This window comes from Dipodomys merriami, unplaced genomic scaffold, assembly GCF_024711535.1.
Source record: "Dipodomys merriami isolate MVZ:Mamm:240054 unplaced genomic scaffold, mDipMer1.0.p SCAF_30, whole genome shotgun sequence".
NCBI lineage: Eukaryota > Metazoa > Chordata > Mammalia > Rodentia > Heteromyidae > Dipodomys > Dipodomys merriami.
Window position 1 is genome coordinate 14,099,688 of NW_027204493.1, and position 18,117 is coordinate 14,117,804.

At 39.8% G+C, this 18,117-nt stretch overlaps 1 protein-coding gene across 1 annotated transcript in view; it reads right to left on the bottom strand.

Moving 5' to 3' along the window:
- The window catches only part of LOC138840692 (chondroitin sulfate proteoglycan 4-like), a 60,648-nt gene that overhangs the window by 29,245 nt on the left and 13,286 nt on the right, over nucleotides 1-18,117 (bottom strand). The window contains exons 6-7 of the mRNA XM_070040956.1: nucleotides 5,910-6,108; nucleotides 925-1,056 (exon numbers count right to left, since the gene is read on the bottom strand). Coding sequence (XP_069897057.1) covers nucleotides 925-1,056; nucleotides 5,910-6,108 — 331 coding nt within the window. The remainder of the gene's footprint in view (nucleotides 1-924; nucleotides 1,057-5,909; nucleotides 6,109-18,117) is intronic.

The window sequence follows — 18,117 nt, forward strand, 5'->3', positions numbered from 1 at the left end:
TCTCTTGGTGATTAATTGGAGATAATAGTCTCAAGAACTTTCCTGCCTAGGCTGACTTTGAACCATGATCCTCAAACCTCAGTCTCCTGAGTAGGTAGGATTATAAGTGTGAATCACCAATGCCTGATTGACATGGCTATTTCCAGCAGTTGGAAACACAAGCTAGTACAACCATAATTAATTTTTTAAAAATAATATCTTTCTCCATCTATGCTTTACTGGTAAAGCATATCACCTGAGCAAGTCTCATGATGTGCAGAGTTGCTTTTGGCTTCCTCCTCTCCTCCACCAATATTCAGGGTATGATAAAATTTTATGATTTCCCATGTTTCCACCTCAGTGCTTTTTTTTTGAAATAACAAATTCAAGTTTTTCTCTCCTTTTTAATTTGCCTCTGCCATCGGATAAATCTTTCCCCTTCTGTGCAATGTGAGTATTGGCCAGAACAGCTCATTTAGCTCCTTCCATGTCAGCCAGGCTGAGATTCTTGGCAAAGAACCATCTAGAACTTCACTCACTGAAACCATGGACACCTCCCAGTACTGCACAGGGTTTTTATATTCCAAATACAAAAATCCCAAGAAAGTGATGGGCACATACAGCCTGGTTCTCTGCTCTGTATGAATTCTGCATAGAGAGTAGAACAGTGCATGTTGGACTGTGAAGATGGTCGCTTTGATGACTCTGCACTGGCATGTCCTCCAGCATGAGGAAAAGAGAAAGACAGAAGGGTGTCAGAGAGCCCAGTCCTGCTTCCGTTTAATTCCTGCAGAGATGGAATTCTTTCTGGGGCTTTCTCAATGTGGTTGGCGCCATGCTACAATAAAACAACACTTTGTACAATGCAGCTGTCTGAACAAACAGAAATACACTTTGGGGCTTCTTCCCACCCCCTTCCCCAAAAAATCTTGTTAAAACTCTTACCTGGAAAGATGCTTAAACCTCTATTTATTTCTAAGCTAATGATAAGAGCTCGAGCCGTGATGCTAAAGATTTGTCGAGGTGCAAGGTTCAATCCATCAGTAACCTGAAAACTAAAACCTCCTGACATTGCTCCTTAAAAAAAAAAGAAAAGAAAGAAAATACACTCTTGTCAGTTTGGTAGTTCTGCCAAATCCATCCACCTTCACCCTTGCCCCCACCACCACCTTCTTTGAAAAATAGTTCTTATCAATTTAAGAATGTGTTAATACAACTTCAGAATTCACTGAATCAAATATAGGTATGTACTACACAATGATGTTTCAATCAATAACAGACCACATGTGGTCTCATGAGATCATGTCACTCAGATATCTCTCAGCCATCTTTGTGTATGTATGAACCCTCTATGATGTTCACACAATGACAGAAATCACCTGCCAACTCATTCTAGGATGTATCATTAACTTTAACTAACATGTAACTATTCTGCCAAAGACACAAAGTTCAAACATATCAATGAAGACCTAAAAATGCAGATGCAGTCTGGGAATGGTGGCATACTTGTAATCCCAGCTACTCAGCTACTCAGCAGTAGAGACAAACGGATAAGGGTTTGATGCCAGCCTAGGGAAAGTTAGGGATGATACCCCATCTGAAAAACAAACAAAAAGTAGCTACAAGCTACTTCTTGTAGCTCAAGCAGTAAAGTACTTTCCTAGCAAGCAGAAGGTCCTGACTTCAATCTCTAGTATAACAAAACAAAATATAAAATAAAATTTAAAATAACTAAAACACAAATTCATCCAATCTGTGACATAATAAAATAAAAAGGAGATATCATTTCTGAAAATTTTTCTAACATATTCATCACTGCATTTGTTATTCTGAAATCAAATTATAGTGTAGTAAAGTAATGCATAACTATAATATATATACACCAATATACATATTCCCTAATAATTTCTGAAATTTTGATAATGCTGAAAGTCAAATAGTTACACTTTGAATTACCTAATTATCTTAAGCTGACTCTATTTTGAGGAAAGAAAGGTAAGGGAAAGAATCAGGCTTGCTTTTGTAAAATTTCTACAAGGAGAGAATTCCACCTCCACACTTCTGCCAAGGGATTATGAATAGCAGTAAAGTTAAAAATTAATATGTGCAAGACATAAATCAAGATGGACCCACATTGATCCAGTTCCTGAGAGGACTTTACCAATCTGACTCACACGGCACCACGCATGATCACTATGCAGACATCCCATCATCCTAGGAAAATGTCCATCCAGCAGTCCATTTAGAGGCCTGTGCTGGGTAAGAAATGGCTGCCCTCTGGGACATGTGGCAAAAGGGGAAAGAAAGCAGGCCCAACCTGACTCTGCAGTTAGGTATGAGCATCCCTTAATATCACAGTTTAATAAAAGCTTTGTAAATCGAAGGCTTGAGAACTCTCAAGTCTGTCATTTACATAAACCCCGAGAATTCTGATTTCTCACACAAAAAGGTTACAGATTGTTAATTTTTTCCCAATATACTGACAATGAGAGAAAAATAAAGACAGAGAGAAAATTTAGAATCTTCCTAATTCAGAACCAAATGTTATTTTGCAATTTTGTTATCCTAGAAATAGCTCTTTAAATAAAAGAAATAGCTCTAGAACAATTTCTAGAGAATTTTTTTCTAGAAATAGCTCTTAATGAAACACAAAATCAAGGACAGAGTATTTCCTACTATGAGCACTTTAAATATTTCATAAGCCCAGAAACAAAATGGAAATGGAAGCAAAAGAATTCTATCAAAGCCAATACAGAGGCTGGATGTGGTAGTCCATTACTTATCATCCTAACTACAGCACGAAGTTAAAATGGGCAGATAGCAGTTCAGGTGCATACCCGGAGTACACAACCAGGAAGGAAACAAGACTATCTCAAAAGTAACCAGTGCAAAAGTGGGCTGGAAGTATGTCAGGTGCCTAGCAAATACAAGGCCCTGAGTTCAAATCCCAGTACTGTCAAAAGACACACACACACACACACACACACACACACACACACACACGTACACACAGCACGCACAAGAGAGAGGAGGGGAAGAGAGAGAGAGAGAGAATATTATATTGTGACCTAACAGATTAATCAGGACCAAAGAAAGATAAAAACGTAAACACAAAAAGAAGGTTGCTTGGGTAAACAAATGCAATCGTGCTATTCAGTATACACTATATGGAAAATGATCTGTGTAACTTGTGGGCAGGGATAGGAGAAAGAAACTGGAGGAAAGTAAAGGAAGGGATCACATTGTCCAGAAAAACAAGTGTACTCCTTACCTGACTTATAAAATGCTAACCCCTCTGTACAACACCTTAATAATAAAAATAAAATTATATTTTTTTAAAAATAGGGTTGCCCTGCAGATTTCCTATTATACAGTCTCTGATTTTCCCCAATAGTACTTTGAGAAAGACAAGCTTCAGGTAATCACTTAGCCTCTCATATCTTGGTTTTCTCAACCCACTTAGGTTAAATGGCACAGTGAATTACCTTAATGGCAGAGGACTTCACAAAGACAAAATGCTAAGAGAGACTAAACCTCAGTCTTTGTTTGAGACTGAGGACAGACATAGACACCAATGGAGAACCAGCTGGCTTCAGCAGGACTCCTCTGCAGCTGGGCTTCCAACTCTGAAAGTGATTAGCTGGCCTCACCATCCATTTAGAAAATGGAATGGATCAGCCCTCCTGTGAACCTTGCCTTTAACTTGCCTTCCTGCTTTTCTAGGAGACATTATCATCTCTACTTGCCAAAAGCAAATATTGACCTGGCAATTGACAAATCAATCAACCCAGAGAGTTCATGCTTATTTAAATCCTTCATGGCAAATAGTAACTCCAGGTTTTTCAGCATGCTCTGTCCTTCCGTGAGTGAGAACTCCTGAAGAATGCCCAGTTTTAGAGTTGGGCCAATTTAATCTTTCTAAGATTCTGCCTCTTTATTTCAAAAATGGGCTCATTACAAGTGTTCAGGGGACTTCTGGAGGTGATGTGAAGTAAGTGGTGTGACAGGAAAGAATCAGTGCCTCCTCCTCTACACACACACACACACACACACACACACACACACACACACACACACACACACACACACACACACACACACACACACACACACACACACACACACACACACACACACACACACCTCCACAGCAGCTACCCCCAGAACCATGATAAACTTTCTTTAAAGAGAAAGTCGTAGTCGTAGGCCCTTACCTACTACTACCTAGCCTTTTGGTACCTAATACTGAAAAACATACAAAATTAGAAGAAACCTCAATTCAGTGTCCCTTTAATGAATTGTATTTTATTACTGAGCACATGTGTACACACTTTAAGAATGGAAACATGCACATGTATCCATGTGTCATCTAGCCTAGAAACAATATATATGTAAGTAGATTTAAGATTGCGTTACAGGTCTGACTGTCACACATGATGATCTATTGGTTTGGAACTAGTGGAGGGGGTCATTCACATAGAAAATTATTTTGGGATTCTTTGGGGATTCTGTGTGGTAAGTCCAAAAATAATCAAGACATTAGCGTATTTAGATTTAGATGTAATCTTATTTTTATTTTCTTTACTATAGTTTTAAAGAAAGTAATTGGAAGGAGCAGGGGACATGGCCCGAGTACTAGAGTACTTGCCTCGTAGGCCTGTGACCCTGAGTTCAACACCAGTGCCACACAAGTCATAGTGATAATCGGAAAAGCTCATGCTCTCCTTCCCAATCCTTCCAGCTGCTACCAAGAGCAGCTGGAAACAAAGCCAGGCTACCTTTGCAGTGTGTCTGGGTCACCCCTTCTGCTGATTCCTGGCAGCCATTTGACTGATTTATTGATGAACAAAAGAAAGCAGAAAAGGCCTTCAATATCTAAGTCTCTCAAAAATACAGTTACATTCATTTGGTCACGTATTCATTCCTTGGTCAAATACTTGCTTTGTTCACTGGTGTTATTTCCAGCACCTAGAACATTACTACCTCACACATTATTTCTTTGTTTTCTTGTTTGTTTGTTTGTTTTTGTGGATTTGGGTTGGGGGGGTTGGGGTTTTTTTTTGTTTCTGGCACCCAACGTGAACTCAGGGCCTTGAGCTTTTTCCTCACTGCTGGTGCTCTACCAGTTGAGCCATACCTCCACTTTCAGCTTTCTGCTGGTTAGTTGGAGATAAGAATCTCATGGCTTTGTCTTCCCAGGCTAACACCAAACCATGATTCTGAGATCTCAGCCTCCTAAGTAGCTAGGATTATAGTCATGAGTCTATGGCACCTAGCTTTTTTAAAATTTGTTTTTAATTTACTATAAAGGTGATGTACAGAGGGATTACAGTTATATAAGTTAGATAAAGAATATATTTCTTTTTGGACAATGCCACCCCTTCTCTGGCTCTCTCTCTGTTTTTCCCGCCCATCCCCACCCACAAGTTGTATAGTTCATTTTCAACATAGTGTCTGGTGGGTACCATTAGGCATCTAGTTTTTTATGTCATTTGTTTGACAATTTTTACTTATTAAACAACTACTCTTTATTAGTCACTGTTCCAGGAGCTGAGAATACAAGAGGCTGTGTCCTTAGTGTGTTTACATTGCAATAGGGAAAACAGGCAAGAAATAAAAATGAATATCCAAGTCAATCTCCAATGATAGGTGAGGGGAAGAGATGGAGAATGACAAGAAAACAGATGCTATGGCCGAACATGGCAGGAAAAGGCTCAAAGTTTATAACCAGCCTTCCGTGCTAACGCAAATAATATGTGGGAGTCACAGGGACTCTCTAATGTTTGCAGTTATTGGCTTTACCAAGAAACATTACAGCCTTGGAAAGTTTCTATATGGTTTTTTCAGTGAGCATCTCTTATCGATACATATCACACTAACAACGGATCAAAACACATTTTAGTTCCATGCTGCTTGGCTCTGGGACATACCGGCATGTACAAACACTAGTTGGCCCTCATTGATTTGAGCCTGGGTGAAGTTCTGGATGCTTTGACTGGGAAGGAACTTGAGAGCCAGATGCCCATTACTGGGTGGAGTAACCCAGTAGACCAGGTCCTGCGGGGAGGAGTCCTCATCTTCTGCACACAGGTCACCTCTGGTCATCTCTGTGACTGAATTCACCCACACCTTAAAAAGAAGAGACCCACATACCTCTTGAGAATCCATACCAATCCTAACACATTATTAAACAGATATCTAGGACATAAACCAAATCAATTCATCAGAGGTTTTGAAAGCATGAGATTTCTTGTTCCAAAGAGACATATAAATAAAGCCAGATGAAATGCAAGACATGTATAAGGGTTCCATAAAAATAGTATTCATTTTACTCAAAATGAACTAAAGGTAATTCACATTTATACAAAGCAGAGCTAATGGATACTAAACACTTTTTTTGTGTGCCTGGCAATGCAATAACCCATGGGCTCTCAGATTACACTGGACCTACCTCACTAGGTTCTATGTATTGATCTAAGATTCACATGATTCCATCAGCTTTTAAATAGTTGAGGTAAAAACATACCTGCCCCCCTTTTTTTATTCCCTAATTCTTCCTGTCTGTGAAGAAAACAGATACCTGCTTCTTTCCTCTTGACCATGTTTGTCATATTGATAGCTCCCATGTATGACTGCATCTGAGTAACATGTTGTCTTCCACTTACATTTAAAGTCTATTTACCTGGCCTGAACATCTAAATTCAACAATTCACCAGCTATTTAACTGAGTTCCTATCATGTCCCAGGAAATGTTTTTGGCGCTTACAGTATAATGATAAACAAACAAAAGATTCCTGCCATGGAGCCTCTGTTCCAGGGCCAAGAGGGCGAGGACACAGAGAAGGATCGAGGAGCATAATAAGGGAGTAAATTACATAGTGTGTTGAAAGTTACAACATCATGATAAAACTGAAGCAATATCAGCCAGGCTCAGTATGGAATGAATATTAAGGAGGAGGCTCTGTGGAAGACAGGCTGGGAAGAGGTAAGGGGGAGGCATGTGACTATCTAGAGGACTAATCCGACAGAAGGAATTAACATAAATGTGGGAATGGCGTCATTGACATGAAGAGCAGTAAAGAGGAAATAAGCAGGAGGAAAATAAGCAAGATGAAGAATTTTTTTTTAAGGATAAATCAGAAACATAATTGATGGTCAAATCCTACATAGTCAAGCACTGCCTTCAGAACCTCGCCTTGACCATGAGTGCAGACAGAAATCCCAGTAGGCACTCTGGTGAGAAGTGATCCAGTATACAAAACACACAGTTCTTCTGGTTTCTATGTTGAGAAGAGCCCACTGGCTGGACCAGGGTAGAAGCAGGGAGACCAGTTAGTGGCTGACTATAGTAACCTCAGGGAAGAATGAAAGAAGACAGGGACGGGAAGTTGCAGAGGTAGTAGGCCACATCCAGCTCTGGGTGGTTTTTGAAGGTAACTCAATGTCTGATGAACTGAATGTGAGGAGGCATGAAAGAAGGAAAGGAGGAGGGAAGGACATCCTGGTTGGGAGTGGGGGAATAGTAGAGAAAAGTCCTCATCCATTGAAATGAGGGATGCTGTGGGGTAGAAGACTGAGAGGAAGATCAGTTCTGTAATGAATATGTTGAGTTTTAAATGCCTATTTGAGAGTTTAGAATCATGCAATCACATGATATTTCACGAGCGCTAAAAACAAGTGGTTTTATCACAAACTCAGTTTTCATATTTCTGTCTGTATTTATTTATTTTCTTAACCACAAAAACACTATGTGCACATTCCTAAGCTTATGTATCATCCTTTGCTCTCTGACTAGTCTTATTCTGATCTACGCATTTTACCAACATGTTTAAAATGTCACTCCTAAACCATCTAATAGATAAGTTGCCCGGTTAAAAGGAACTCTTCGCTCAGTAAAATGGGCAATTTATGAAGTAACTTAACCCATGCCTGATCATCTACTAACTGCCTAAGCAGAATTTGAGACTGAAGGTCAAAAGACATATACATTTCTGGTGTTTTCATACAAAGCACACCAGCACTAGAAGATTAAAAGTCTACTCTAATGCCTTCTAATGATCTAACCATTGATAGCATAGGAAAAACTTGTTTGTGAGTCATCATTAGCTTTGTGGATGAAACCACAAAGTAATTGCACTTAAATAAATACTCCCAAACCAGGCGCTGGTGGCTCAGGCCTATAATCCTAGCTACTCAGAAGGCTGAGATCTGAGGATCACAGCTCAAAGCCAGCCCAGGTAGGAAAGTCTGTGAGACTTTCATCTCCAATTAACCTCCAGAAAGCTAGAAGTGGTGCTGTGGCTCAAAGTAGTAGAACATTAGCCCTAAGCAATAAAGCTCAAGGACAGCACCCAGGCCCCGTGTTCAAGCCCTACAACCAACAAATAAATAAATACTGCCATACACCCCAGGTGTACATGTGTATATGTGTGTAGGCACACACACACACACACACACACACACACACACACACACACACACACACACACACACACACACACACACACATTAGATGTATCCACCCAACTTCATGGTTAAGTCTTCAGGCGACTATGCTGAAGAACAATACATCCCAATAACAATAGCACTGTTCAGAATTCTTCCATAGAACTCATTTTCAGGTTGTTCACAAACATTTGATTTTGTTTTTGTCCAGTGAGTGTTCCACCCCTGAACCACAGCTCCAAGCCCAGATACGATTTTTTTCATGTTACTTAAATGTCATTCTGGTTGTGATGACTGTCACTACAGTGGCTGTGCTCTAGAACACAATGCAGATTATGTCTAACTCTATATCTCCCACAATGAGAGGCAGAGTTTATCTGCTCAATGTTGATATTGTCAGCGGATGATTCTATTCCTGGCCATTTGGGTTCTACTCACTGAAGCCCCAGTACCATGCTCTAAAGACACTGACTTTATAGTAACCACTAGAAACATTATTCAACTTCAACTTAATATTCAGATTATAAGGTGTTAGCCTTCACTTAACCCAGTGAAAGACTTCCATAAAATAAACAAGTTGGTGCAGTTCTGGGCTGGCTTTGACCTACAGTTCTCTGGAGCTCACTTCCTGAATTGCTAGCTTTGAAGGCAAGAGCCACTTGTTCCAGGCTTCTTTCTCCTTAATTTTATGCAAGAGTTTGTGAAAATTGGTATTACATCTTACATAGATGCTAACAGAGTTCACCAATGAATCCATTTGTACCTAGAATCTTCTTTGTCCTATGGCTTTAAGAACAGAGTTAATTTCTCCAATAAGAATAGGCTTAAACAGGTTATCTTTATTTTCTCCAGTGAGGATTAATAGTTTGTACCTTTCAAGGTGTTTTTCCATTTCATTCAAGTTGTCAAATTAATTTTTATTTAAAAAAATGAAAATGTTAAAAAAAACAAGTTGGCTTGTCTAAAAACAAAAATGTCAAACTTATCTGTTCCAGTTTTGTCCGTATGTCTAATTCTCATTTCTTCAGAGACTCTAGCTAACTTAGACATGTGCAGTCATTTCTCTTCCTGTAACTTCTAGACTCTTTTTTTTTCCCACCACAGAGCACAAAAGAGCTGGACAAAGCACATTTCCCACTGCAGTTGTACCTCGCAGTGAGCCTCGCATTTCCCCCTCCAGCCTCTGAATACACCAGCCTCCAAAACAAATAGGAAACTTGCTGCACAAAGTAAATGCTAGTGCCCTGTGGTTCTCATTTCTACTCAAATAAAATGTAGTTTAATTAGCAGCTCCCAGTACTTCAGGGGAGGCCCAGTGCGTGGCGACGGAGATTTCACATAGGTGGGGAGTACGGTGACCTTGTACTTTTCTAATCCAGGTGATTAAAAGCCCAAGAAATCTAGTTCACAGAATGAATATCCAGAGGAAAAAATCAACACTAGAAGCTAAAATGATACATATGATACATTTTTAAAATTCATCTTTAGCTTTAAGAGGATGTTAATGGAGTTTAGAAACCTAATTATTATTGAATTTAAGTCAAATTATGAACCTAGTATTAAAGACCCCGACTTTTGCTTTTTGGGGTTTTTGGTGGTGGTGGCTCTTCTTTTTGGGGGGGTTGCTTTTATTTTTGATTTCTTTGTGTGTGTGTGTGTGTGTGTGTGTGTAGAGAAAGAGAGAGAAAGAGAGAGAGAGAGAGAGAGAGAGAGAGAGAGAGAGAGAGAGAGAGAGAGAGAAAGTGTCCTGAGGCTTGAGCTCGGAGCCTTGGCACTGTCCCTGAGCTTTGGTGCTCAAGGCAAGTGATCTACCATTTGAACCACAGTGCCACTTCCAGCTTTTTAGTGGTTAATTGATGAGAGATGAGAGTTTCACAGACTTTCCTACCTGGGCTGGCTTTGGACCACAGCCCTCAGATCTTAGCATCCTAAGTAGCTAGGGTTATAGGCATGAGCCACCAACACCCAGCCTTTATTTTGAATTCCATATGAGGTCTGTGAAATGCTCATGAGTTCTTTGTCCCCAAGTTTGACCCATCCAGGACCTTAGCTCTCATTTCAGTACTAATTCTTCCACTATGTTTAACTCTCAAAAGTTTTTATAGTGATGTTAAGTGCCTAAGAGAAACAAGTAGGATGTAGCTCAAGATGGATTATACTTACTTGGCTACATATAGAAGGCGCTGTGTTTGATCCCAGTATTGAAAAAGAAAAACAAAGAGAAAGAACCAAAATACAAGTTAATTGTTCCATTTGAGTGTTAAAAAAAAAAAAAAAAAAAAAAAAAAAAAAAAAAAAGACAAAACGTGCAGTAGTATAAAGAGAAACTTGAAAAACAGGATAATGGCGCCCCCTTGTGTATACAAATATTTTTATCAGATAAGCATAAAAATCATTGGTCATTCCTAACACCAAAGTACACACAGTAAGAATAAATTTCAGAGTAAGGTGCAAGAGACTTACCCCCTAACATTCAAACTCCAATTAATATTTGCAATTTGTCAAGACACAACTTACCCTCATTCTATTGAATGGCCTTAGAGATCTGCTTAAGAAAATGGAATTTTCTAATCACAGGTGAAAGAAGTGTACTTAAAATGCTGGAACAGAGATTCACATTTAGAATTCTGATCTAGAACTTCCATCCAGCATCCTAGAAGCTGTCAGGATCCCCTTCCCACCTCCCATTCCATCTCCTTTCCCCAAGTAGACTAGAAATTAATCTCCTTTTACCTCCTCTATGCCCGGATGGTAGGTAAGAATGAGTGCTTATGCAAGATCATCTATTGTTACTGAGAAAATTCTGGCTGAAAGTCATAAACAGCACAAAATCTGGAGGTCTATGACAGTCATATCTGCAAACCAGTCATTGTCCCAATCTTCTTATCACTGCCTGATTTTGTTAATCTTTCCTCTGTGTGTGTGTGTGTGTGTGTGTGTGTGTGTGTGTGTGTGTGTGTGTGTGTGTGTGTGTGTGTGTGTGTGTCAGTGCTGGGGATGGAACTGAGGGTCTTGTAAATGCTAGGCAGAGCTCTACCTCTGAGCTACATCCTCTGGCTGTCACTTATTTCTCGTTTAAGTTCCATCTTCTTAAAATGGAAATAAAAATAAACTCTATTTCACCAGGTTCTTGGACACTGTCATGATAACCATAGGAAGATGCAGTAGGGCACTGTGGCTATGAGTTCAAATGATCTTTCCCTCTTAACCTGCTACCTACCACAGCTCTCCCTCCTTCAACCTTGAGCAAGTACCTAACCTCCCCTGTGCTAAAGACTTCTCATCTTAAAAGTAAAAATGATACACTTCCTACATATAGTTGTTGAGGAGTCACATAAAGAGCTTATAATGTCAGGCAGTAAACATTATGTATTAGTTACCAGAATGCTTGTGTAAATGGTTATGATTGTCACTATGAAGGTCTTAGAAATCACTGTCAGAAATAATCCTTTAAATGTTGCCTGGAAAGAATTCATTAACATAACTTTTCATGTATTACTGGAAAATGTGCTTTCACAGGCATTGTTTTGATAAAATGCATATGTTTTATACATTTGCTTTCAGAAAAATATTGAGACTGACAATTCTTTAATAGTATTAAAGATGATCCATTCATAAAAACTACCAGCAATATGGCCCAAACCACAATCTTTCCAGGAGGTTTTCTCTGCTCATTTGCCAAGATTGTTATATAGTCTAGTAATAAAGGATATCAATTATTTTTAATTGGGATCTCACACCCCAATTAAAATGAAACACAAAAACACAGAGAGTAAAAGGATGTCTTACATGTCATTTAGAGGTCATTAACTGGTGACTCAGGTTTTCAAAATTAGCAACACCAGTTCCTGGCCTACACTCTTTTCACCAAGTTGAAATAATGTTGACATTAATAATAGATATTGTGATTATGTTTTAAAGTTTCAAGGCACAAAACTGCATTGCTTTAAAATCCTTGAAGCGATTGAATTCACTCTGTATTGTACATAATAGCCAAGCAATGCTGTGATTATAGCTCATCTCTATTTCTTTTTTCTTGGAATTTTATTTTATTTTTTTGGGGGGGTCTGGTCTTGGGGCCTGAACTCTGGGCCTGGGCACTGTCCCTCAGCTCTTCAGCTCAAGGCTAGCACTCTACCACTTGAGCCACAGCGCCACTTTCGGCTTTTTTTCTTTTTGCTTATGTGGTGCTGAGGAATCGAACCCAGGGCCTCATGCATGCAAGGCAAGCGCTCTACCACTGAGCCACCTTCCCACCCCTTTCTTGGAATTTTATAATTTATTCTTTTTCCTTCCTTCATTACCATGACATTGGACCACAATAACAGTCCATGAAGTGACTGCATCAGGTATTTATACTAGGGATATAATCCTCCTATCCCAATCTCCTTTCCCACTGAACAGAACAAAGCTGGGCAGGGTTATAAGCAGAAAGGATTAACCTGGCAGGCAGTGATGAGTGATTGAAGGGAAAGTTCAAAGTCGAGGGCAACAATCTGACTCCCCTGCCTGGAACACAAGGACCAACCTCTTACATGTTGCAAAGTACCCTGATAAAAGAATGTGTGAAGAGCAGTCTATACATATTGTTATTGTATGTATCAATTCTCTAATTGCCCTGGGGCCTCACTTTTTAGATGTCCTGATGCTTAGAAATTTTGACAGATGAACTCTTAGGACTTAACTTGACCCATAAAAGGTCAGGTTTTCCCAGAAACAGGAAGAAGGATGACAAAAAAAAAAAGAAAAAATGATCCATATGGATAAACAAACATCTAGCTTTACTACATCCATGACTTACAACGTCTTTTTATTTATATCTAAAATAAGGAATGTGTTTTATGCAGCCACATAGCACATATACACATACAGCTGAAGTCACAGTTTCACAAAACAATACTTGGTCTCATTAAATACGGGGCATTGTGATACTGCCTCTTATTCCATTCTATTTCATTTGTTTTAAAAATATTAATCCAGACTTATTTGAAAACACAGATACAGAGCACGCATCCAGAGCATGGATTGTGTTCAGACTACCCAGGCTCAACTCCCACTCGCTTCTGAACTTGGTCAAGCCTTATTAGATTTCAAGAGTCATTCCGTGAATTAAATGAGAAATCTTTTCATCATGTAGGTGACACTTATAGCAGGGCGCCTGACTCATGGCAGGGGCCCAGTGAGTGCTTGCTGCTTCCCCATCATTATCTCTGAAAGCTTGATGAGATAAAATTGCGTGGCGCTCGGGGTCGTTACGCCTAGAAACCAGCTCTCACCATGGAGCCTAATAATCTATCACTGTTCTCCTCCCACCATCTGCTCCAGCCACTTCATACCTTCAGACATGCCAGGCTCACCCCTTTGTTCTGGAGTGTTCCTCCATCAGGAGTGCCCTTCCCTCTAATATTCATATGAGTGAATCCTCTAATTGCTTTATCCTTCTTCATCTTCATTCAGGAAAGAGTTAATAGGAGATAACAGACTGCTTTTCCTTACACAGATCTGCTGTGACATTGGTGACATTGCCTGACATTTGGGAACTTGACCGTTGAACAATTTTCTAAACTGTTCTTATAAGATCAGATTGGCTCACTGGATCTAAAAGTGTTTGTACAATCAATATGGTTATGTGAGACACTTCCTTTCCTCTTAGAAGTCTGAGATTTTGAAACATCCTATAGAGGGTACACACCTGTCTAAACTTCCCCCTGCCCCTCACCCCTGTCACACACACACACACAAAAAAACCACCTGGGCTCAGCATCAAATAGCTTCATTGGTTAAAAAAAAAATACTTTGCAGGTGTTGTCACAACTTTCTGGATATTAACACGCTCCCTGTGTGACTTCACTGGTAAAGCATTCTCAGAGATTGACATACTGTCCTCAAGACTTTACTCTGAAGCCTTTTTTATTTACTGAGTTTGCTTCTTACTCGATGGTGAAATACATATAAACTATGAGTATGCTGATTCTGTGCGTCCTCGCATATCAACAAGTCAGGAGAGTGGTCTTGGTATCTCTTATACACAGCCCTCCTTTGAAATGGCCCTGAAATATCAATGACTTCCACCTTCTCAAGTGCTTTACAGAGATGTGGGGTGATAACCACTCCATTCAAAACACACTCTTATTGTCATCCTTGTGGACTGTAAGTTATATGAGGATCATCCAGTAGTTATTGAACCTCTAGACTGTGTCAGATAATATACCAGGTGCTAAGGATGCCAAAGGGAATTAGGCAAAGTCCATTCCAAATGAAGCTTTCACTTATGGGAGGAGACAGAAAATAGATTTTGTTTAATATTATGGGATGCTGAGCACTAAAAAGAAAATGAAATTAGGTTCCAGAGACAGAAAACAGCACAGTGCTATTTCCTCTGGGGTCAGGGAAGGTCTCTGAGAATGTGGCCTGGAGAGCCATAGTCCAATCAGATTTGAGAGCAACAGTAGCACACACTTACAGAGAAGCCCCCCAACTAAGTTTTATACCATATGACTAGAAATCAATAAACTCCAAAAGGATCTATTCTTGTCAGTAATAATGTAAACAAAGAGGAAATAATTTTGTCTGTCAAATGAACCAAAACAACTCTCTATGGACAGATTTTCATGGACAGGTGGTGATGCAACTTCTCTATCTATCCAAGGCCAATTGTACCAGACCACAGAATATGAAGCAATAAGGCTTCAGGGCCATACCATCACAGAGGATTCCAAGGGAGAGAAGTGGGGGATCACCAAGCAAAACCAACCCTTCCTGGGGCTTTGCAACTAAAGAAAATGAAATCCAGTGAGATGTTACTCAAGTCCACAAATACAGTTTCTAGAACTCCAATCTCCTAATTTTAATCCAAACTCTTCAAAGATGAAAACATGTTTTCTTTTATAAGATAAATAAGAGAATAAATTCAGAAAGCACCAACATCAAGTCACACATATATCAAAACTAGGAAGTTGTATACTTACTGGCTGGATGCTCACTGCCCTGGGAACAAGGGAAGAAAAAGAACATGGTCCTTACCTATAGATACCTTACCTATAGATACTCCTTTATTTTTTGTCTTGACACAACATACTCTTGTATTAATGTTGTAGGGAGGCAGTCTGCAAAGACCTATAGAGCAGCCTCACAGCCATATTGGAAAATACATTTCCCTAATTCTAAAGGAATGAAGAGAAAAGTCTAGTGCGTGCATTTCTGCCTTACATTTGAATGTGGGCATCTTAAATGGACAGGTATATCGAACATAATAAAGCTGTGAATACATTGATAGCTCATTTACAACCAGGGGAACCTTGCAAATGAAAGCTGAGCCCAACATAGCTTTTCTTCTTAGTTCTCTTTCCTCAGCCAACTCCAGTCTTTCATGTCTATCTTCTTAGATTTTGACCTTTTCATTCCCTAAACAATTCTTATCCTGTAGTTCTTCACCATGCAGCAAAGCCTCAAACCTTCTCCTGAAATACCTGGAAAGCCTCATGTATGGGTTCAACTGCCATACACCTGGTCCTTAAAAGCCACTGGTACAGGAGTAAGAGCAGCACAGAAGCTTTGGAAAGGTTTGGTTTTTTTCTTACTAATAAAAACATCCTGTGATGATATGCACGTGCAGAAGAGCTCAGCCAGTCAGGAGTAATGGGAAAGATGTCAGAGCACGGTGGTGAGACTTGGCTTCAAGCCTGCTTCTCCCCTTATAACCACTCTGTGCCTCAGTGTCTTTCCTTTCTGATTAATAAAGTTTTGAATCATAGCAGCTCCTTGGAAGGTCTGTGAAAATAGTATTAGTTATGGAAGAGGCCATGCTCTGTAAACACACAATAAATGTGAACTTGTATAACTGTATATAAGGTAGCTGTAACAGCTAAGATTCATCATTCCAGCCAACAGCCTACTTGGATGTCTTTTCAGAGTAAGCTCAGTTGGAATGACTGCAGTAAGTGCCTGTGGTGGGGGTGGGGTAGGGGGAATATGGACTGAGAAGCAGCTAAAAAGGAAGCACAAAGAACCTATCAAGTTCATTAACCAGGGATCAGGAAGGACTCTACTGTAGTGCCTAGTCTCTGCCTACAACTCAGCCTGAGACAGAACTGAGTCTCAGGGTTATGTGAATAATACCAGATTGCTGCATGTTGTTCTTAGAACAAACCTAGAGCGGGCAGCAGACACATGCCACCCCCCATCAGCTATGCAGAAAAGTTTGCCAGGGATCAGCTCAGCCCTCATCTGAGTCTCCCAGTACTCATCTTCCTGATGGCACAGGAAGATCACATTTCTACAATTATTTGTTTTCATATGTCCCTTACATAAACTTTTAGCCTAGTTCAGTTTGTGTGTGTGTGTGTGTGTGTGTGTATGTGTGTGTGTGTGTGTGTGTCTGTGTGTATGTGTGTGAAGCTGTGGCTCAAGTGGTAGAGTGCTAACCTTGAGCAAAAAAACTCAGAGACAGCATCCAGACCCTGAGTTCAAGCCCCAAGACCAGCACTAAAAAATTATTCTGAACTGGTAGACCATATATACATAAGCAGAAAGTTAGCCTGGTTAGACCCATGGATCATAATTGCATGTTCTTGACCTGGAGTGTTTCTTAACAGGATGTTATTGCCAATCTGAGTGGAGCATTTTTTATAGAACTTAACAACATAGTATAAGATATTAAAGCACTCTTGGTCCTTTGGCATTAAATCCAGTAGCATCTTCCAGTCCCAGTCAATGTGACAACAAAAAAACATTCCTCTCTATATTTTCAAGTTCTTCCCACCCAAGGACAAGCGCCATCACCAGATGGAACCTCAGCCCTGCATTTTCTGCTCTGACCCCCCAGCTCTGTTTCAACTTCCACAGAATCTTTTGTTTACTCTTTTCCCTTCTAAGTGGTATAAACAAGGCTAAAAACATATGTAGGACTATTTCTCTTAATCAGATTGCAAGGTAAACACATTCAGATTCCCATGTCTAGATGCCGGATGGGTAAATAAATCTACTAGAGGCTCTGCATGAAGGCTAGAGATTCTCCCAGAAACACAGCCACAACAAAGGAAGAAAGAACCAAGGCAAAAGCCTTGTTTAGAAAAACATGAACAGTGTTGGGGAAATGGACAGTTTATACTTTCATTTATTCCTTCCTTCAACAAATATTTCCTTTACCTCTGCATAGGCACTGATAAAAGAAGCATATATAAGTAAGTCACCAGTCTGTGCTGTTCTTCTATCCTGAGCCTGGCATTTAACCATGATGGTGACCTCATCCAATAAGCCCTTACAGCATAATAACAGTAGCTTCTGCCATGGACTGATAGCTAGTACTTTTTGATGGACATTTACTATTATAATTGTTATCATTGTTCTCCAAGCTAGATTTGTTCATGCCCAATTTTTTACAAAATGGGACATAAAGAAAGTATAAGTTAAAACCAAGAAAATGTATTGAATGAAAGCTTTGGCTTGCTTGAGTGTAAACTACAACACATGTGTTCACCAGAACCGCTGCTGGGAGGGCTGGTGGGCTCAATCGCCTCTTAGTGCTGACAGCAGAAACCACTTAGCAGATACTACCTCAAGTGAACTCTAGATCCAGAGACTTGCATCTATAGACACTTGAAACTAACTTTGAGAGATTCCCAGAGTGAAGAGGGATTGAAGCTCCCAGTCTAACAATTTACCATCATACCATTGTATCGAGATAGCCTTATT